This window comes from Urocampus carinirostris, chromosome 2 (genome assembly GCF_059441175.1).
Source record: "Urocampus carinirostris isolate Australia breed hairy pipefish chromosome 2, RoL_Ucar_1.0, whole genome shotgun sequence".
NCBI lineage: Eukaryota > Metazoa > Chordata > Actinopteri > Syngnathiformes > Syngnathidae > Urocampus > Urocampus carinirostris.
In genome coordinates, this window is record NC_142350.1 from 4,104,017 (window position 1) to 4,117,770 (window position 13,754).

At 40.3% G+C, this 13,754-nt stretch overlaps 1 protein-coding gene across 4 annotated transcripts in view; it reads right to left on the reverse strand.

Annotated features, from left to right (window-relative positions):
- rbms3 (RNA binding motif, single stranded interacting protein) overlaps positions 1-13,754 on the reverse strand; it is a 243,788-nt gene that overhangs the window by 66,222 nt on the left and 163,812 nt on the right. For all 4 annotated transcript variants that reach the window (XM_088328442.1, XM_088328441.1, XM_088328443.1 and 1 more), the window contains exons 5-6: positions 12,977-13,134; positions 7,022-7,101 (exon numbers count right to left, since the gene is read on the reverse strand). In XM_088328442.1, coding sequence (XP_088184568.1) covers positions 7,022-7,101; positions 12,977-13,134 — 238 coding nt within the window. The remainder of the gene's footprint in view (positions 1-7,021; positions 7,102-12,976; positions 13,135-13,754) is intronic.

The window sequence follows — 13,754 nt, forward strand, 5'->3', positions numbered from 1 at the left end:
TCATAATAAATTACATGAGCAAATGTGAGGTTTTTAAAATACCAGTTACAAGTGCAATCCAAGATCCTCACAGTACAAGTGCAACTGTGAAGTCTTCATAATACAAGTTATCTGAGGTCATCGTAGTATGAGTTACAACTATAACTCTGGGGTTCTCACAGCAGAGTTTCAAGTGCAACTCTGAGGTCCTCGCAGTAAAAGTTACAACAAAAATCTGGGGGATCCTAACGGTATGAGTTACAAGCGATCCAGTCAACTGAGCTTTCGTAATGCGAGGTTTTTACAAGATACCGGTGCAATCCTGAGGTCCTTACGACACGAGTGAAGACTGCAAATCTTAGGTCCTTAAAATACAATCTAAAATTTCAACTCTAAAGTCCTTGCAGTACAAGTTATATCTAGATCTAAGCTCCCCACAGTACAAGTTAAAATTGCAAATGTGAGCTCCTAACAGTATGAGTTAAAAGTGCAACTTTGAGGTCCCCACAGAACGAGTGCAAATCTGAAGTCCTCACATTACGAGTTACAGCTGCAACTCTAAGGTCCAAACAGTATGAGTTACAACAGAAACTAATGTCCTCAAACTACAAGTTACAACTGCATATTTGATGTCTTCACAGTATTGTTTACAAAAGCCACTCTGAGGTCCTAACAGTAAAAGGTAACAACTACAAATCTAAAGTCCTAACAGTAAAAGGTAACAACTATAAATCTGAGGTCTTCACAGTACGAGTTGCTGTGCAACTTTGAGGTCCTTGCAGTACGAGCTATACCTGCTTATCTTAGTTCCTCACAGTACAACTTAGAAATGCAAAAATAAGGTCCTCACAGAGCGAGTTACCATTGCAACTGTGAGATCTTCACAATACCATTTAGAAATATAAATTTGAGCTCCTTGTGGTAGGAGTTACAACTGCAACTCTAAGATCCTCAGAGTATGAGTTACAGCATTTTTAAAGTCTCCACAGTACGGGTTACAAGTGCAACTGGTAATCTAAGTTCAACGCAGTACGAGCTACAACTGCAACTCTGACGTCCTTGCAGTATGAGTAACAACAGCAAATCTGAGGTCCTTGCAGTAAAAATTACAACTGCAACTCTGAGGTTGACAATTGGAACTGAAGTCCTCATGATATGAGTTTACAACTGCAACTCTGAGGTCCTAATGATACGGGTTACAACTAAAACTGAGGTCCTCACAGTACGAGTTACAACTGGAAATCTGAGGTCCTCTCAATAGGAGTTACAGCTGCTACTCTGAGCTCCTCACCGTACTAGTTACAACTACATACAGTATTTGCAGCTCGAGATGATGTAACACCAAATGATAACAAAGCAACCCTGAGAGTAATTGCGTGGAACATTTTTTTCCCCCGCCAAGGCATTGGGCCTCGCTCATGACACGAGGGAAGGATCCATTAACAAGTCTGAGCGTCTGACAGCTAGGCCAAGGTCAGGCACATATTACGGCTTTAAAGGTTCCCGGCTTCCACGTAACTGCTCACCTTGCCTTTAACAGCGGCTGAGCTCATATGCAAATGTGAAACCCCGCCTCTTGGAGACGTTAGGGCGGGTGGAAAGCAATTTATGGCTGCCGCGTCGGTCGGAGGTGTGAGGATTGTTAATGAAATTGGCCCGAGGGTGAAGGAGAACTCCCGGGCCAGACTCAGTCTGGTCGCCAATTCCTGCTGAGACTCGGGCAGCACCTGGCAGCAAAAGCGCTTAGGTGGCACTTTAAATGCCTTCTGTCAGGCCATGACCTTTTATTTCTTCCTTGACTCCGTCTACCTTTCCTCAGCTTTAAAGGGTCTCTCGTCTGTCATTTTGATGACTTTGAACGGAAAAGACAAACCAAACTCTTAAAATTTCTTTAAACTCTGCAACCAGGGAATATATGGATATCAAAATTAGAGATGCGTACACTTAGATTGGAAACATATGTTGGCCTGGAGAGGGATGGGCGCCACCGGGCTCTACTTGCCCAAGGCACATCACAAGAAATGGTGCCGCTACGACCCTAATGGTTAAGGGATCCAGCCGACTGACCGACATTTGAATTGATCTAATAATCTCTGTCTTTCATTGAGCCCCTAATATACCCCCATATAAAGCATATGACACAGGACTTTGACATAAAATGAAAAAAAATATCTTGCCTATGTAGAGAAAAATCAGAGCTGCAAAAAAATTGAAAATGGTATTTCAGAATGGATAAACACAATTCTCAGAAGTTTTTTGTGGTAGCATTTAAAAGCGCTATTTTTAATAGGACGTTGCGTATTATATTTAGCGCCTCATAGGGGTAAAAAACTTCATGTAAAATATTCATTTGAATAGAGGGTTCCTACAGATACGGAACGTTAAATTCAAGACTTTTTAATGCCTTTCGAAGTCAATTTTAAGACCAAGTTGACAAAAAAAACATTGAAACAAAGAAAACACAAATATTACTTGCACACAATAAATTATTCATTGTACACATTAAAACATTTTCTAAAACTCAGTGGAAATGTTTAAATCTAAACTTAAAACTCACTTCTACTCCATTGCATATGAATAATAACCTACTCTTCTTGTCGGCTGAAAAATAGTCTGTGTAACATAGTGTACTAATCTGTGAAGCCCTTAGAGACTTATTGTGATTAAGGGCTATACAAATAAAAATGACTTGACTTGACTTAAAAGCCACTTCTCATTAAATTTACACTTTTCCATGGTCCGAAGTAAACGTCTCTATCTGAAGTTGTTATGTCTATTGCTGGTTGACCTAAAATATGTGTCTGCTCTGAAAGGCACGAGTGAAAAAATATCACTGCTTTGATAGTTCCGTTATTGTGGTCACGTAATGTTGCAACAAAAGTTAATCGGTTAATAACTAAAAAAGAAAATTGCTAAATGTTACTATATATTTTTATTTCAAACAAATATAAAACTTATTAATGTGTTCACATTTGAGAGACTTTTCAAAAATTGGAATAGAATAACAAATTCAATGCCTTTTAAGCATTTTTAAGGATCTGTGAGAACACTGGAATAACAGGCAGAAAAACTTTTATTATATAAACTTTATATAAGCATTTTTTTTTAATTTTCGTAGTTCAAGAAATCTGTATTTATTTGAATATCATAAGACTCACTTAGAGGTAGTTGATATTATTTTTGCCCATCTTGTTGCTACAAGAGAACAAAAACCTGGCAAAAGACTCTCTGTAGTTTGTATTTTTCCTTGTGCTTGGCAGCATTTCTTTTCGGTTGCAAGACACAATACAGCGACATCTAGTGATAAAATATTATGGAGTGTCTCTTTAAGGCGAAAAGTGGTTCTTAGACAAAAAGAAATCGAGCATCAAACCTGCTGTTACTGCACATGTCCAGCAAATGGTACTAAATGCACCATAAGAACTAAGGAACAATCATTGTTGTCAATACAAATATGAGCATTGCATATTTCCTAATTAGGTACAGTCGTATGCAAAGGTTTGGGCACCCCTGATCATTTTCAAGATTTTCCTTTATAAATCATTGGTTGTTCGGATCAGCAATTTCAGTTAAAAATGTCAAATAGCAGACAAACACAGAAATATCTGAGAAGTGAAATGAAGTTTATAGGATTTACAAAAAATGTGCAATAATTGCTTGAAGAAAATAGGCAGGTGCATACATTTGGGCAACATCAATCAACACCAATATTTAATAGATCCTCCTTTTGCAAAAATAACAGCCTCTAAACGCTTCCTATAGCTTCCAATGAGGGTCTGGATCCTGGTTGATGGTGTTGTTGACCATTCTACTTTCCAAAACATCTCCTTCATTCAGGTTTGATGGTTTCCAAGCATAAACAGACAGCTTTAAATTACACCACAGATTTTTAATAATATTCAGGTCTGGGGACTGAGATGGCCATTCCAGAACATTGTACTTTTTCCTCTGCACGAATGCCTTAGTAGAATTTGAGCAGTGTTTGGGGTCGTTGTCTTGTTGAAGTATGCAGCCCTGACGCAACTTCAGCTATGTCAATGATTCTAAAACATTGTTCGCAAGAATCTGCTGATACTGACTGGAATCCATGCGACCTTTAACTTTTACAAAATTGCCAGTACCTGCACTGGCCACACAGCCCCACTGTGGGTAGCAAGTGTTTGCCTTGAAATGCTGTGTTCTTTTTCTGCCATGCATACCACCCCTTGTCATGTCCAAATAATTCAATTTTAGTATCATCAGTCCACAGCACCTTATTCCAAAATGAAGCTGGCTTGTCCAAATGTGCTTTAGCACTCCTCAGGCGACTCTGTCTGTGGCATGTGCGCAGAAAAGGCTTCTGTTGCATTACTCTCCCTTACAGCAGCTCCTTGTGCAAAGTGCGCTGGATAGTTGAATGATGCGCAGTGACCCCATCTTCAGCAAGATCATGTTGCAGGTCTTTGGAGCTGGTCTGTGGGTTGAGTTTGACTGTTCTCACCATCCATCGCCTATGCTTATCTGAGATTTTTCTTAGCCTGCCACTTCGGGTATTAACCAGAACTGTGCTTGTGGGCTTCCATTTCCTCACTATGTTCCTCACAGTGGAAACTGACAGCCGAAATCCCTGAGCTAGCTTTTTGTATACAGGGAGTGCAGAATTATTAGGCAAGTTGTATTTTTGAGGATTAATTTTATTATTGAACAACAACCATGTTCTTAATGAACCCAAAAGTCTCATCAATATCAAAGCTGAATATTTTGGAAGTTGGAGTGGGGCTTTTTTAGTTTTAGCTATTTTAGGAGGATATCTGTGTGTGCAGGTGACTATTACTGTGCATAATTATTAGGCAACTTAACAAAAAACAAATGTATACCCATTTCAATTATTTATTTTCATCAGGGAAACCAATATAACAGCTCAACATTCACAAATATACATTTCTGACATTCAAAAACAAAACAAAAACAAATCAGTGACCAATATAGCCACCTTTCTTTGCAAGGACACTCAAAAGCCTGCCATCCATGGATTCTGTCAGTGCTTTGATCTGTTCACGATCAACATTGCGTGCAGCAGCAACCACAGCCTCCCAGACATTGTTCAGAGAGGTGTACTGTTTTCCCTCCTTGTAAATCCCACATTTGATGAGGGACCACAGGTTCTCTATGGGGTTCAGATCAGGTGAACAAGGAGGCCATGTCATTAGTTTTTCTTCTTTTAGACCCTTTCTTGCCAGCCACGCTGTGGAGTACTTGGATGCGTGTGATGGAGCGTTGTCCTGCATGAAAATCATGTTTTTCTTGAAGGATGTGGACTTCTTCCTGTACCACTGCTTGAAGAAGGTGTCTTCCAGAAACTGGCAGTAGGACTGGGAGTTGAGCTTGAGTCCATCCTCAACCCGAAAAGGCCCCACAAGCTCATCTTTGATGATACCAGCCCATACCAGTACCCCACCTCCACCTTGCTGGCGTCTGAGGCGGACTGGAGCTCTCTGCCCTTTACCGATCCAGCCACGGGCCCATCCATCTGGCCCATCAAGACTCACTCTCATTTCATCAGTCCATAAAACCTTAGAAAAATCCGTCTTGAGATTTTTCTTGGCCCAGTCTTGACGTTTCAGCTTGTGTGTCTTGTTCAGTGGTGGTCGTTTTTCAGCCTTTCTTACCTTGGCCATGTCTCTGAGTATTGCACACCTTGTGCTTTTGGGCACTCCAGTGATGTTGCAGCTCTGAAATATGGCAAAACTGGTGGCAAGTGGCATCTTGGCAGCTGTACGCGTGACTTTTCTCAGTTCACGGGCAGTTATTTTGCACCTTGGTTTTTCTACACGCTTCTTGCGACCCTGTTGACTATTTTGAATGTAACGCTTGATTGTTCGATGATCACGCTTCAGAAACTTGGCAATTTTAAGAGTGCTGCATCCCTCTGCAAGATATCTCACTATTTTTGACTTTTCAGAGCCTGTCAATTCCCTCTTCTGACCCATTTTGCCAAAGGAAAGGAAGTTGCCTAATAATTATGCACACCTGATATAGGGTGTTGATGTCATTAGACCACACCCCTTCTCATTACAGAGATGCACATCACCTGATATGCTTAATTGGTAGTAGGCTTTCGAGCCTATACAGCTTGGAGTAAGACAACATGCATAAAGAGGATGATGTGGTCAAAATACTCATTTGCCTAATAATTCTGCACTCCCTGTACTTCCCCTTAACCATGATGTTGAACAATCTTTGTTTACAGGTCATTTGACAGTTGTTCTGTGGCTCCCATCTTGCCACTCTTCAGAGAAGATGCAAAAAGGAGAATGACTTGCAACCGGCCGCCTTAAATACCCTTTCTCATTTTTGGTTTCATCTGCGTATGTAGGTCAAGGGTCAATGAGCTTAACAAACAAATTTTGGGTTCCAAAAATTTGTGCTAACGGTATTGAAATCAATAAAACAACAAGGGTGCCCCAATTTATGCACCTGCCTACTTTTGTTTAAGTAATTGAAGCACACTTTCTGTAAATCCGATGAACATCATTTCACTTCTCATATATCACTGTGTTTGTCTGCTATATGATATATTTAACTGAAATTGCTGATCCGAACAACCAATGATTTATAAATGAAAATCTTGAAAATGATCGGGGGTGCCCAAACTTTGCACACGATTGTATAAGCTGGCGTAGTAAACTACAGCATTGGCTAACATTGAATAATGTCTATTCATATTTTATTCCTGTGCTTTTAAAAAAATATATATATATTTCTGCTAATGTCATTGCACTAATTTCCAATGAGCTTACAACCTAGGCCAGTCTACGAGCACATTTTTTTCCCCCTTCTCTCCCTTTGCCCGGTGAGAGAGAGCAAAGACGAGAGAGCGAAAAGCTCTTAGCGAAATTGCAAAGAACACCACAAAGGCATGAAGGTGAATATCAAGTGGCCGTCTTTCTCCTTTGAGAAGTTCCAGAAGAAGTGAAAAGCGAAAGACGAAGATGGATGGTGACGAATAGAAACGTGTGGACCATAGACAGCGGAGAGATGACTATAAATGAAGATGTCTCACTTGGAATTCCAGGTGGGGTCTTCAGGTATTTCCCATTGAAATGTTGGATCACTACTTCACATTTCTCTGTGGACTCCATCCTGTTGTACAAAGAAACAAACATGAGAACACGTACAAGTTTTTTGGACCCATTTTATCATCAATTAAAATGGAACATTATGATTTCAGTTGATTGGATTGTGAATAACATTACAGAAGACACCTGGCTTAGGGTGTCCCTGCTTTATGATATTTTCAACTATGTTGAAGATCTTTTTTGGCCCCTCTTTACAGCATTTCCCCAAGTATACATCACTAAAAATCTATTTTGTCTGCCCACAAAGGTTTCAACACTAAGATTCCTGTCCTCTGTTGGTGGACGTCAAGAAAATACCTATATGCTATTGGCAGAGCTACCTTCCATAATGCCTTTTCTCTTCTTCAATACATTGCAAGTAAGCAATACAAGGCTTGCTGTGATGCTAAAGGAAGAAGAAAAAATATGATAACCATGGAAACGTAAACAAAAGTAGGCGAACAAATTGGTAAATTGCGTATTTGTAACCAATTAACAATTGGGACTTTTTTTTAAAATAAAGAGGCAATCAAAGCAAGCAAATCTTCTTATCCTCGCATCTACCTGATACGCAACTGTTCCACCTTAAGTCACGTCAAACCGAAGGTAAAAAAAAAATGTTCTTCCTTTACATGTATATTTATCAAAAATGTAATTACATGCATGTATTTTACACATAAATGGTACTTACTATAATACTATTTTGTTATCAATGTTTTGATGTTGGGTACCATGGAGCTAATTAACATAGGTTTTTATCCCCCTCTACACGGCTATTTCACTTTACCATCTCAAAATGGATATCATATCCCGGGGGTCCACTGTATTTGTATTCAGGGCGGTTAAGGGAGCGTCAAACAAAAAGCGGACTGATTATCCTCCCTTTCCTTCAGTTTTGCCTCTAAAAGAAAAGTCCCATCCAAGTGCTTCATCTCAAACAATCTAAGAGATTAGCAGAGATTAGAACCAACAGGGTCGGAGGAGTTCATAGACTAAGTCAAGGTTTAATCGGGGAATCGTTTGATATTTGTATTTATTTTCCAAGCAAGGAAAACGCGATGGAGAGTGGGACTTTCATGCTAATGCACTTTTGCAAAATTCATGTCTTTGTAGACGGCGGCGCTTTATTCGCTCCGAGAATACTCTTATCATTCTGTCAGGCGCCCACTTCTCCGTCCTCCTTCTCTCATATCTCTGCCGTCATCCCTCTTTTTTTATTCTCCGGCGCAGCTTCTTTATCGCCGCCCTCTTGCCATCCATCCTCCCGGCGGGCCGTCTCAAGCTCTTCCTTTTGACGGCTCTCTCATTCCTCGCCGTCTTTCAAGCTCGCTTATTTCCTCCATCTTTTCCCCTTACTCGTTCCTCGGCCTCCTTTCTTCATCCTTTCCTTCCTCTACTTTTAGAATATGTCATCTTTCACGCTCGCCGGCGTCATCTATCTCCAGTTTATCGGCAGCTTACATTTCATTGCGGTGACATTTTACCAGTCGGGTGACCTCGAGTGATGCCCCCGGTGCCCTAAAATGCACTTTGAGCAGAATTCGATGCAGATAAATCACATTTGTGAGTCATTTATAAACGTCCGTGCCAAAGAGAGTCTATCGTTGACGATGATCGTGCTGGTTCAGTTTCCCCCGTTGGTGCATATTCCAGTATCTGGATTTTAGAATCTAAGTAGTGATGCAAAAGATGTGATGCAATTAACTCCTGGGCAGATATTTTTCCATTTATTCACATTGAAAATCTATTTTGAGCTCATAGCAACTCCAGGGAGTCGAAGAAGACCGTTTGTATAGTCCTTGATCACAAAGAGTCTCAAAGGGCTGCACAAACCACAGATTATTGCAAACTACAGACTATTTACACCTTTTTACACTTTTTTACACCATCCCCTGATCTAAAACTTACATGAGGGCATAGAAAAACTCAAAAACCTCAGCATGAGGAAAATGAAGAAACCTTGGGAAGGGACCCCACATGAGGTAATCCCCCTTCCAGGATGACCAGACTGCAATGGATATTGCATTAGCAACCAAAACAATAAACAAATAAACAAATAAACAAATAAACAAATAAACAAATACACAAACAAACAAACAAATAAATAATTAATTGAGGCAGCACTGCGGCGCGGTGGTTAGCGCTTGTGCGGCACTGTTCTGAGGTCATGAGATCGAACCTCCTGTGTGGAGTTTGCACGTTCTCTTTGCGTGGGTTTCTCTTGTTCACCTTGGTTTCCACCCACATTCCAAAAACATGCATATTAGGTTAAATGGCTGGTCCAAATTGTCCCTAGGTGCGGATGAGGAATTTATCAGTCCCTGTGTGCCCTGCAACTGGCTGGCAACCAGTTAAGGGTGTACCCTGCCTACTGCCCGAAGATAGCTGGGATGGGCTCCAGCACCCCCGCGACCCTATTGAGGATAAGCGGTGCAGATTATGGATGGATGGATTGATAAATAATTTAAGTACATTATAAAATAAAAATAAAAAAATAAAATAAAAAGGGTGACTTGGTTGCAATGGATATATAGCATTGACATTGTCAACATTAAAATAGGCTATTCGTAAGCTATAGAATAGAAGTGTATTTTAAGCCTATAATTAACCAATTCCACTGAGGTTACAGATCGAATCTTTTCTTTTCTCCAACTTTTCTTTTTTTTCTTTTTGTTTGGCCTCGTTTTCTTATTTCTTTTTCGCTATTTTTTTATCCCTTTGAAAAAAATGCCCTTCTTCTGGTCTGTATTTGAGAAAGGCTGGGTAAAAAAAAGGGCGTTTTTTGCTCACTTTCAATCTCTGTAGTTTATAGTCTTCATTGGACTCATTCTTGATTGCCATACACATTAGAGCAACATCTAGTGGACAAATATAAAACACTTCCTTTTAAGAACAGCGGTATGTTATTATCAGCGATTTTTTTGGTAGAAAACCCTATTTGGCCCAACCTCACCCGGATCCTAGCTTCAGCGGCCTCAGACTCAATTGAGTTTGAATCCCCTGATGTAGACCATGCACTGCTTTCTTCCCTGAATAAAAATGGATAAATGATGAGATACAGATTTTTGATGGGTCCTACAAAATAGCATAAGAAAAACACGACTGGTTTTGATGGAACAAACTAATAATTTTAATTTTAGATTTTCTCCAAATGAACTACAAAAAGTCTACCTAATAGTAATTTTGTTTCAAGATCTGGTCCACTTTGTCCTTCTCCTGGTGAAGTAAACCAAGTCCACCTAAATGTGATCACCAACATCCGGTCCATTCAGTCTTTAGCCTGCTATACTGAACAGAGTAAACATGATCGTGATTGTGTTTACCAAGATCCGGTTCATTGAGTCTTCCTCCTTATGAACTGGATCTGATTGTGAGCAACCAAGATCTGATCCATTCAGTCTTTCTCCTAAATGGACTGAACAAAGGCAACCTGATCGTGGTCAAGAAAATCAGGTCCATTTAGTCTTTCTATTGCTATGAACTGGACCAAGTCCACTTGATCAAGATCTCAAAGATCTAGTCCATTCGGCTTTTCTCCTGATGGACGGAACCAAGTCTATCTGATCTAATCACTGTCATTTTTCTTCTGATGGAATAAACCAAGTCCGTCTGATTGTGATCACCAAGAGCCGGTCCATTCAGTCTTGCTCCCAATGAACTTGACCAAGTCGACCTGATCGAGATCACAAAGATCTGGTCCATTCAGCTTTTCTCCTGATGGATTGAACCTATTCCATCTGATCGTGATCACCAAGAGCCGGTCCAATCAGTCTTTCTCCTAATTGAACAGATCAAACACGCCTCATTCTCTTGCCTGTCTTTTTAAAAATAAAAATAAATTCCAATTATCATACGTTTTTGTGCGAAGCGTTCTGTGGCCCTGAGAATCTTGTCTTGATCCGTTTCCCTGCACTACCCTGCGATTTTCTCAACAGTGAGCTGGCATTATTTTATTCATGTTATTCAAGATAACCTATCATTCCTTTACCCCCCTTCCTGTTCTTTTTTCCAGCAGCAAAGCAGGCAGGTGGACAGAAAACAGGTGGCTGGATGTGGAGTCAACAAGGCCTAAAGGTGCTTTGGTTCCAAGTACGCAGGCAGACAGTCAGGCGGCTGCTAAGGACTCATATTGGCCGGCCCAACGAGTCGACGAACGGGCCTGCTTGCGAGGTGGTTGGCGGCCATTTTTGTGTGCGCTGCCGCTTAATGGCATGGAGGGCTGCTGTCTGCAATGATTAGTGCTCAGGCTGGAGTAATGGGCTCTGATAACAGTAATGGATCCGCCCGTAAACACTTAGCCGGGTTTACTCTCTAATGCCCCTGGTGGTCCCCGCTCCGGCGGCTGCCTGTTGATACAGGTAACGACAATTTGCAAAAGGGTGGACGGCATAACCGAATGATCCTCGGGTTGTGTACATTTGGGGGTAAAACGCCTGCCTGAAATCGAGCCGTGAATCCCAAACAGAGTAAAGGCCAGGGCTACGAGATTAATACGTTTTGAGGTAGGGATCACAATTTGAAGTTTCTGTATAGCAGGGGAAAGAACCCCTGGTACCCCATATAAAAACATAATAATAACAATAGTATATACTGCAGTAGGTTCTAGTGTACTAGACTTTTATATGCTTAAATAACATGATCAAAACTCATAAAAAGGATGGCATTTAAAAATGAAATTGATTTTAAACTTTCCAAAAGATAATTATACCTATATTTCTTGGTGAGCGATTTATGTGCCTTCCTCATACTTCTTGCTCATTGCAAGCTTTGCATCCATTGTTAGCATGTTTTGCTTCCCTATTTTGCAATCATTGCAAGCCTTGGGACCCATAGCAAATAAATACAGCACAGAAAATGACAAAATACATGATATTTTGAACTGAATAAAGAGAAAGTCATTGTAGGAGTTTTTTTAGCCATTACTATGTAGGCATTTTGCATTACATTGACCAATAGCAGACGGGCATCTTAAAGACTTAACTCTGCATGAAGAACACAGTTTGCTTTAATACGTTTTTGGCCACTAATAAGTTCTAGTCAATATCATATAATGGTGGGAAAATGCCATATAGACGGGCTGATAAACATCCCATCCAACAATGTAAAATAGAAATGCCATAAGGCAAGGTCGCCATTACTCTAATGCAGTGATTTTCAACCACTGTGCCGCGATACACTAGTGTGCCGTGAGAGATCGTCAGGTGTGCAGTGAGAAATTATCCAATGTCACTTTTTAAAATTTTATAAAACATTTATGAATAATTGTCTGCAAATATGATGTCATTGTGGAGTGTCTGTTCTGTTAAATCTGGAGGTATTATAAATTATAGTGTAATTAAACATACTGTTCAGTGTCATTTTGGTTAGTGGTGTGGCGCAAAAGTTTTCCAATGAAAAAAGCATGCCCTGGCTCAAAAAAGGTTTAAAAACACTGGTCTAATGTACCATGCAATAGAATGAAAAACTGCTATTTGGTTCAGATTTGCAATGATTACAACATACTGTATATTACAGGTAATCAAAGCAAGCGTTGGTCTAAAGTTGGTGCTCGAGAACGCTGATTATCTGTTGAGATAATCCCCAGCCTGATCTTTTTACACCTTCGATGCAATGACACATATATCTGATCCCGATCGGATTTGGATCCACATAAAAACGAAGCAACGTTGGCCACAATCTGCATTTATAGTATGTATTAAGGTGTCGACGTAGCATGTATTATTCATGTCTCTTATGGAGCTGCTATGATCTTGTAAATATGTACATAAATAATTCACAATTTTCGTACTTTAAGCATATATTTTCAACCGCTGTCAACTTGGCCGCATCAAATGTGGAATTTATCGTGTATTTAGTTTCGTTTATGGAAACAATTAGGTTTGGATTAAGTTTTTGAGTACCTGGCAAAGCCGACCCCTCGACTGACTCCGTTGGCATCCCTCAATATCCGGGTAGAGATGACATGCCCCAGAGGCTTCAACATGTTCTCCAGCTCTTGCTCGTCCATGGAGATGGGCAGGTTGGAGATGTACAGGTTGGTAGGGTCCTGCTCTTGTTGCTGTGGCCGCAAAAGATGGGAAAAAAACTCCATGAAAAGGAATGCATCGCAATAAACCTAGAAAGCCTGAAACAGGTATTGGATCCAGAAAATTGCCGACATCTGAAAATCTGCAAAGCGTGCAACATGGTGCTTGTTAAGCGTATACACTTGGCAAAAGGAATACATTCATCTATAAAATGTAACATAGGCACCAGAGAGAGAGATCGAGCAGGAGCCATAGATTACAACCCGTTTAACTATTATCTGCTCTAGTTGGTCTGTCCTGCTCTGGCCAATTAGTCACCATTTGAGCAAGTGCCTCAGTTGGCAGTGCTACGGATTCACAATCAATACGACCTGATCCACATTTGGGTTAGGCAACAAGGAGCAACATTTAAATAAATCAAGTAAATGTGTGGGTTTACTCCAGGCGCTCTGGTTTCCTCCCGCATTACAAAAACATGCATATGAGGTTAATTGGCTAAGGTCAATATCATAAAGATTTTAAAACTTTAGTATCAAGCCCAAACCCTAGTTGGAAAGACTAAAAAAGCTGTCAAACCACAGTTTGGAGTAAATCCTTTTTTTGGAAACACTAAAAACATTTTAAACCCTGATTCCAAAAACCACTTTTAAGG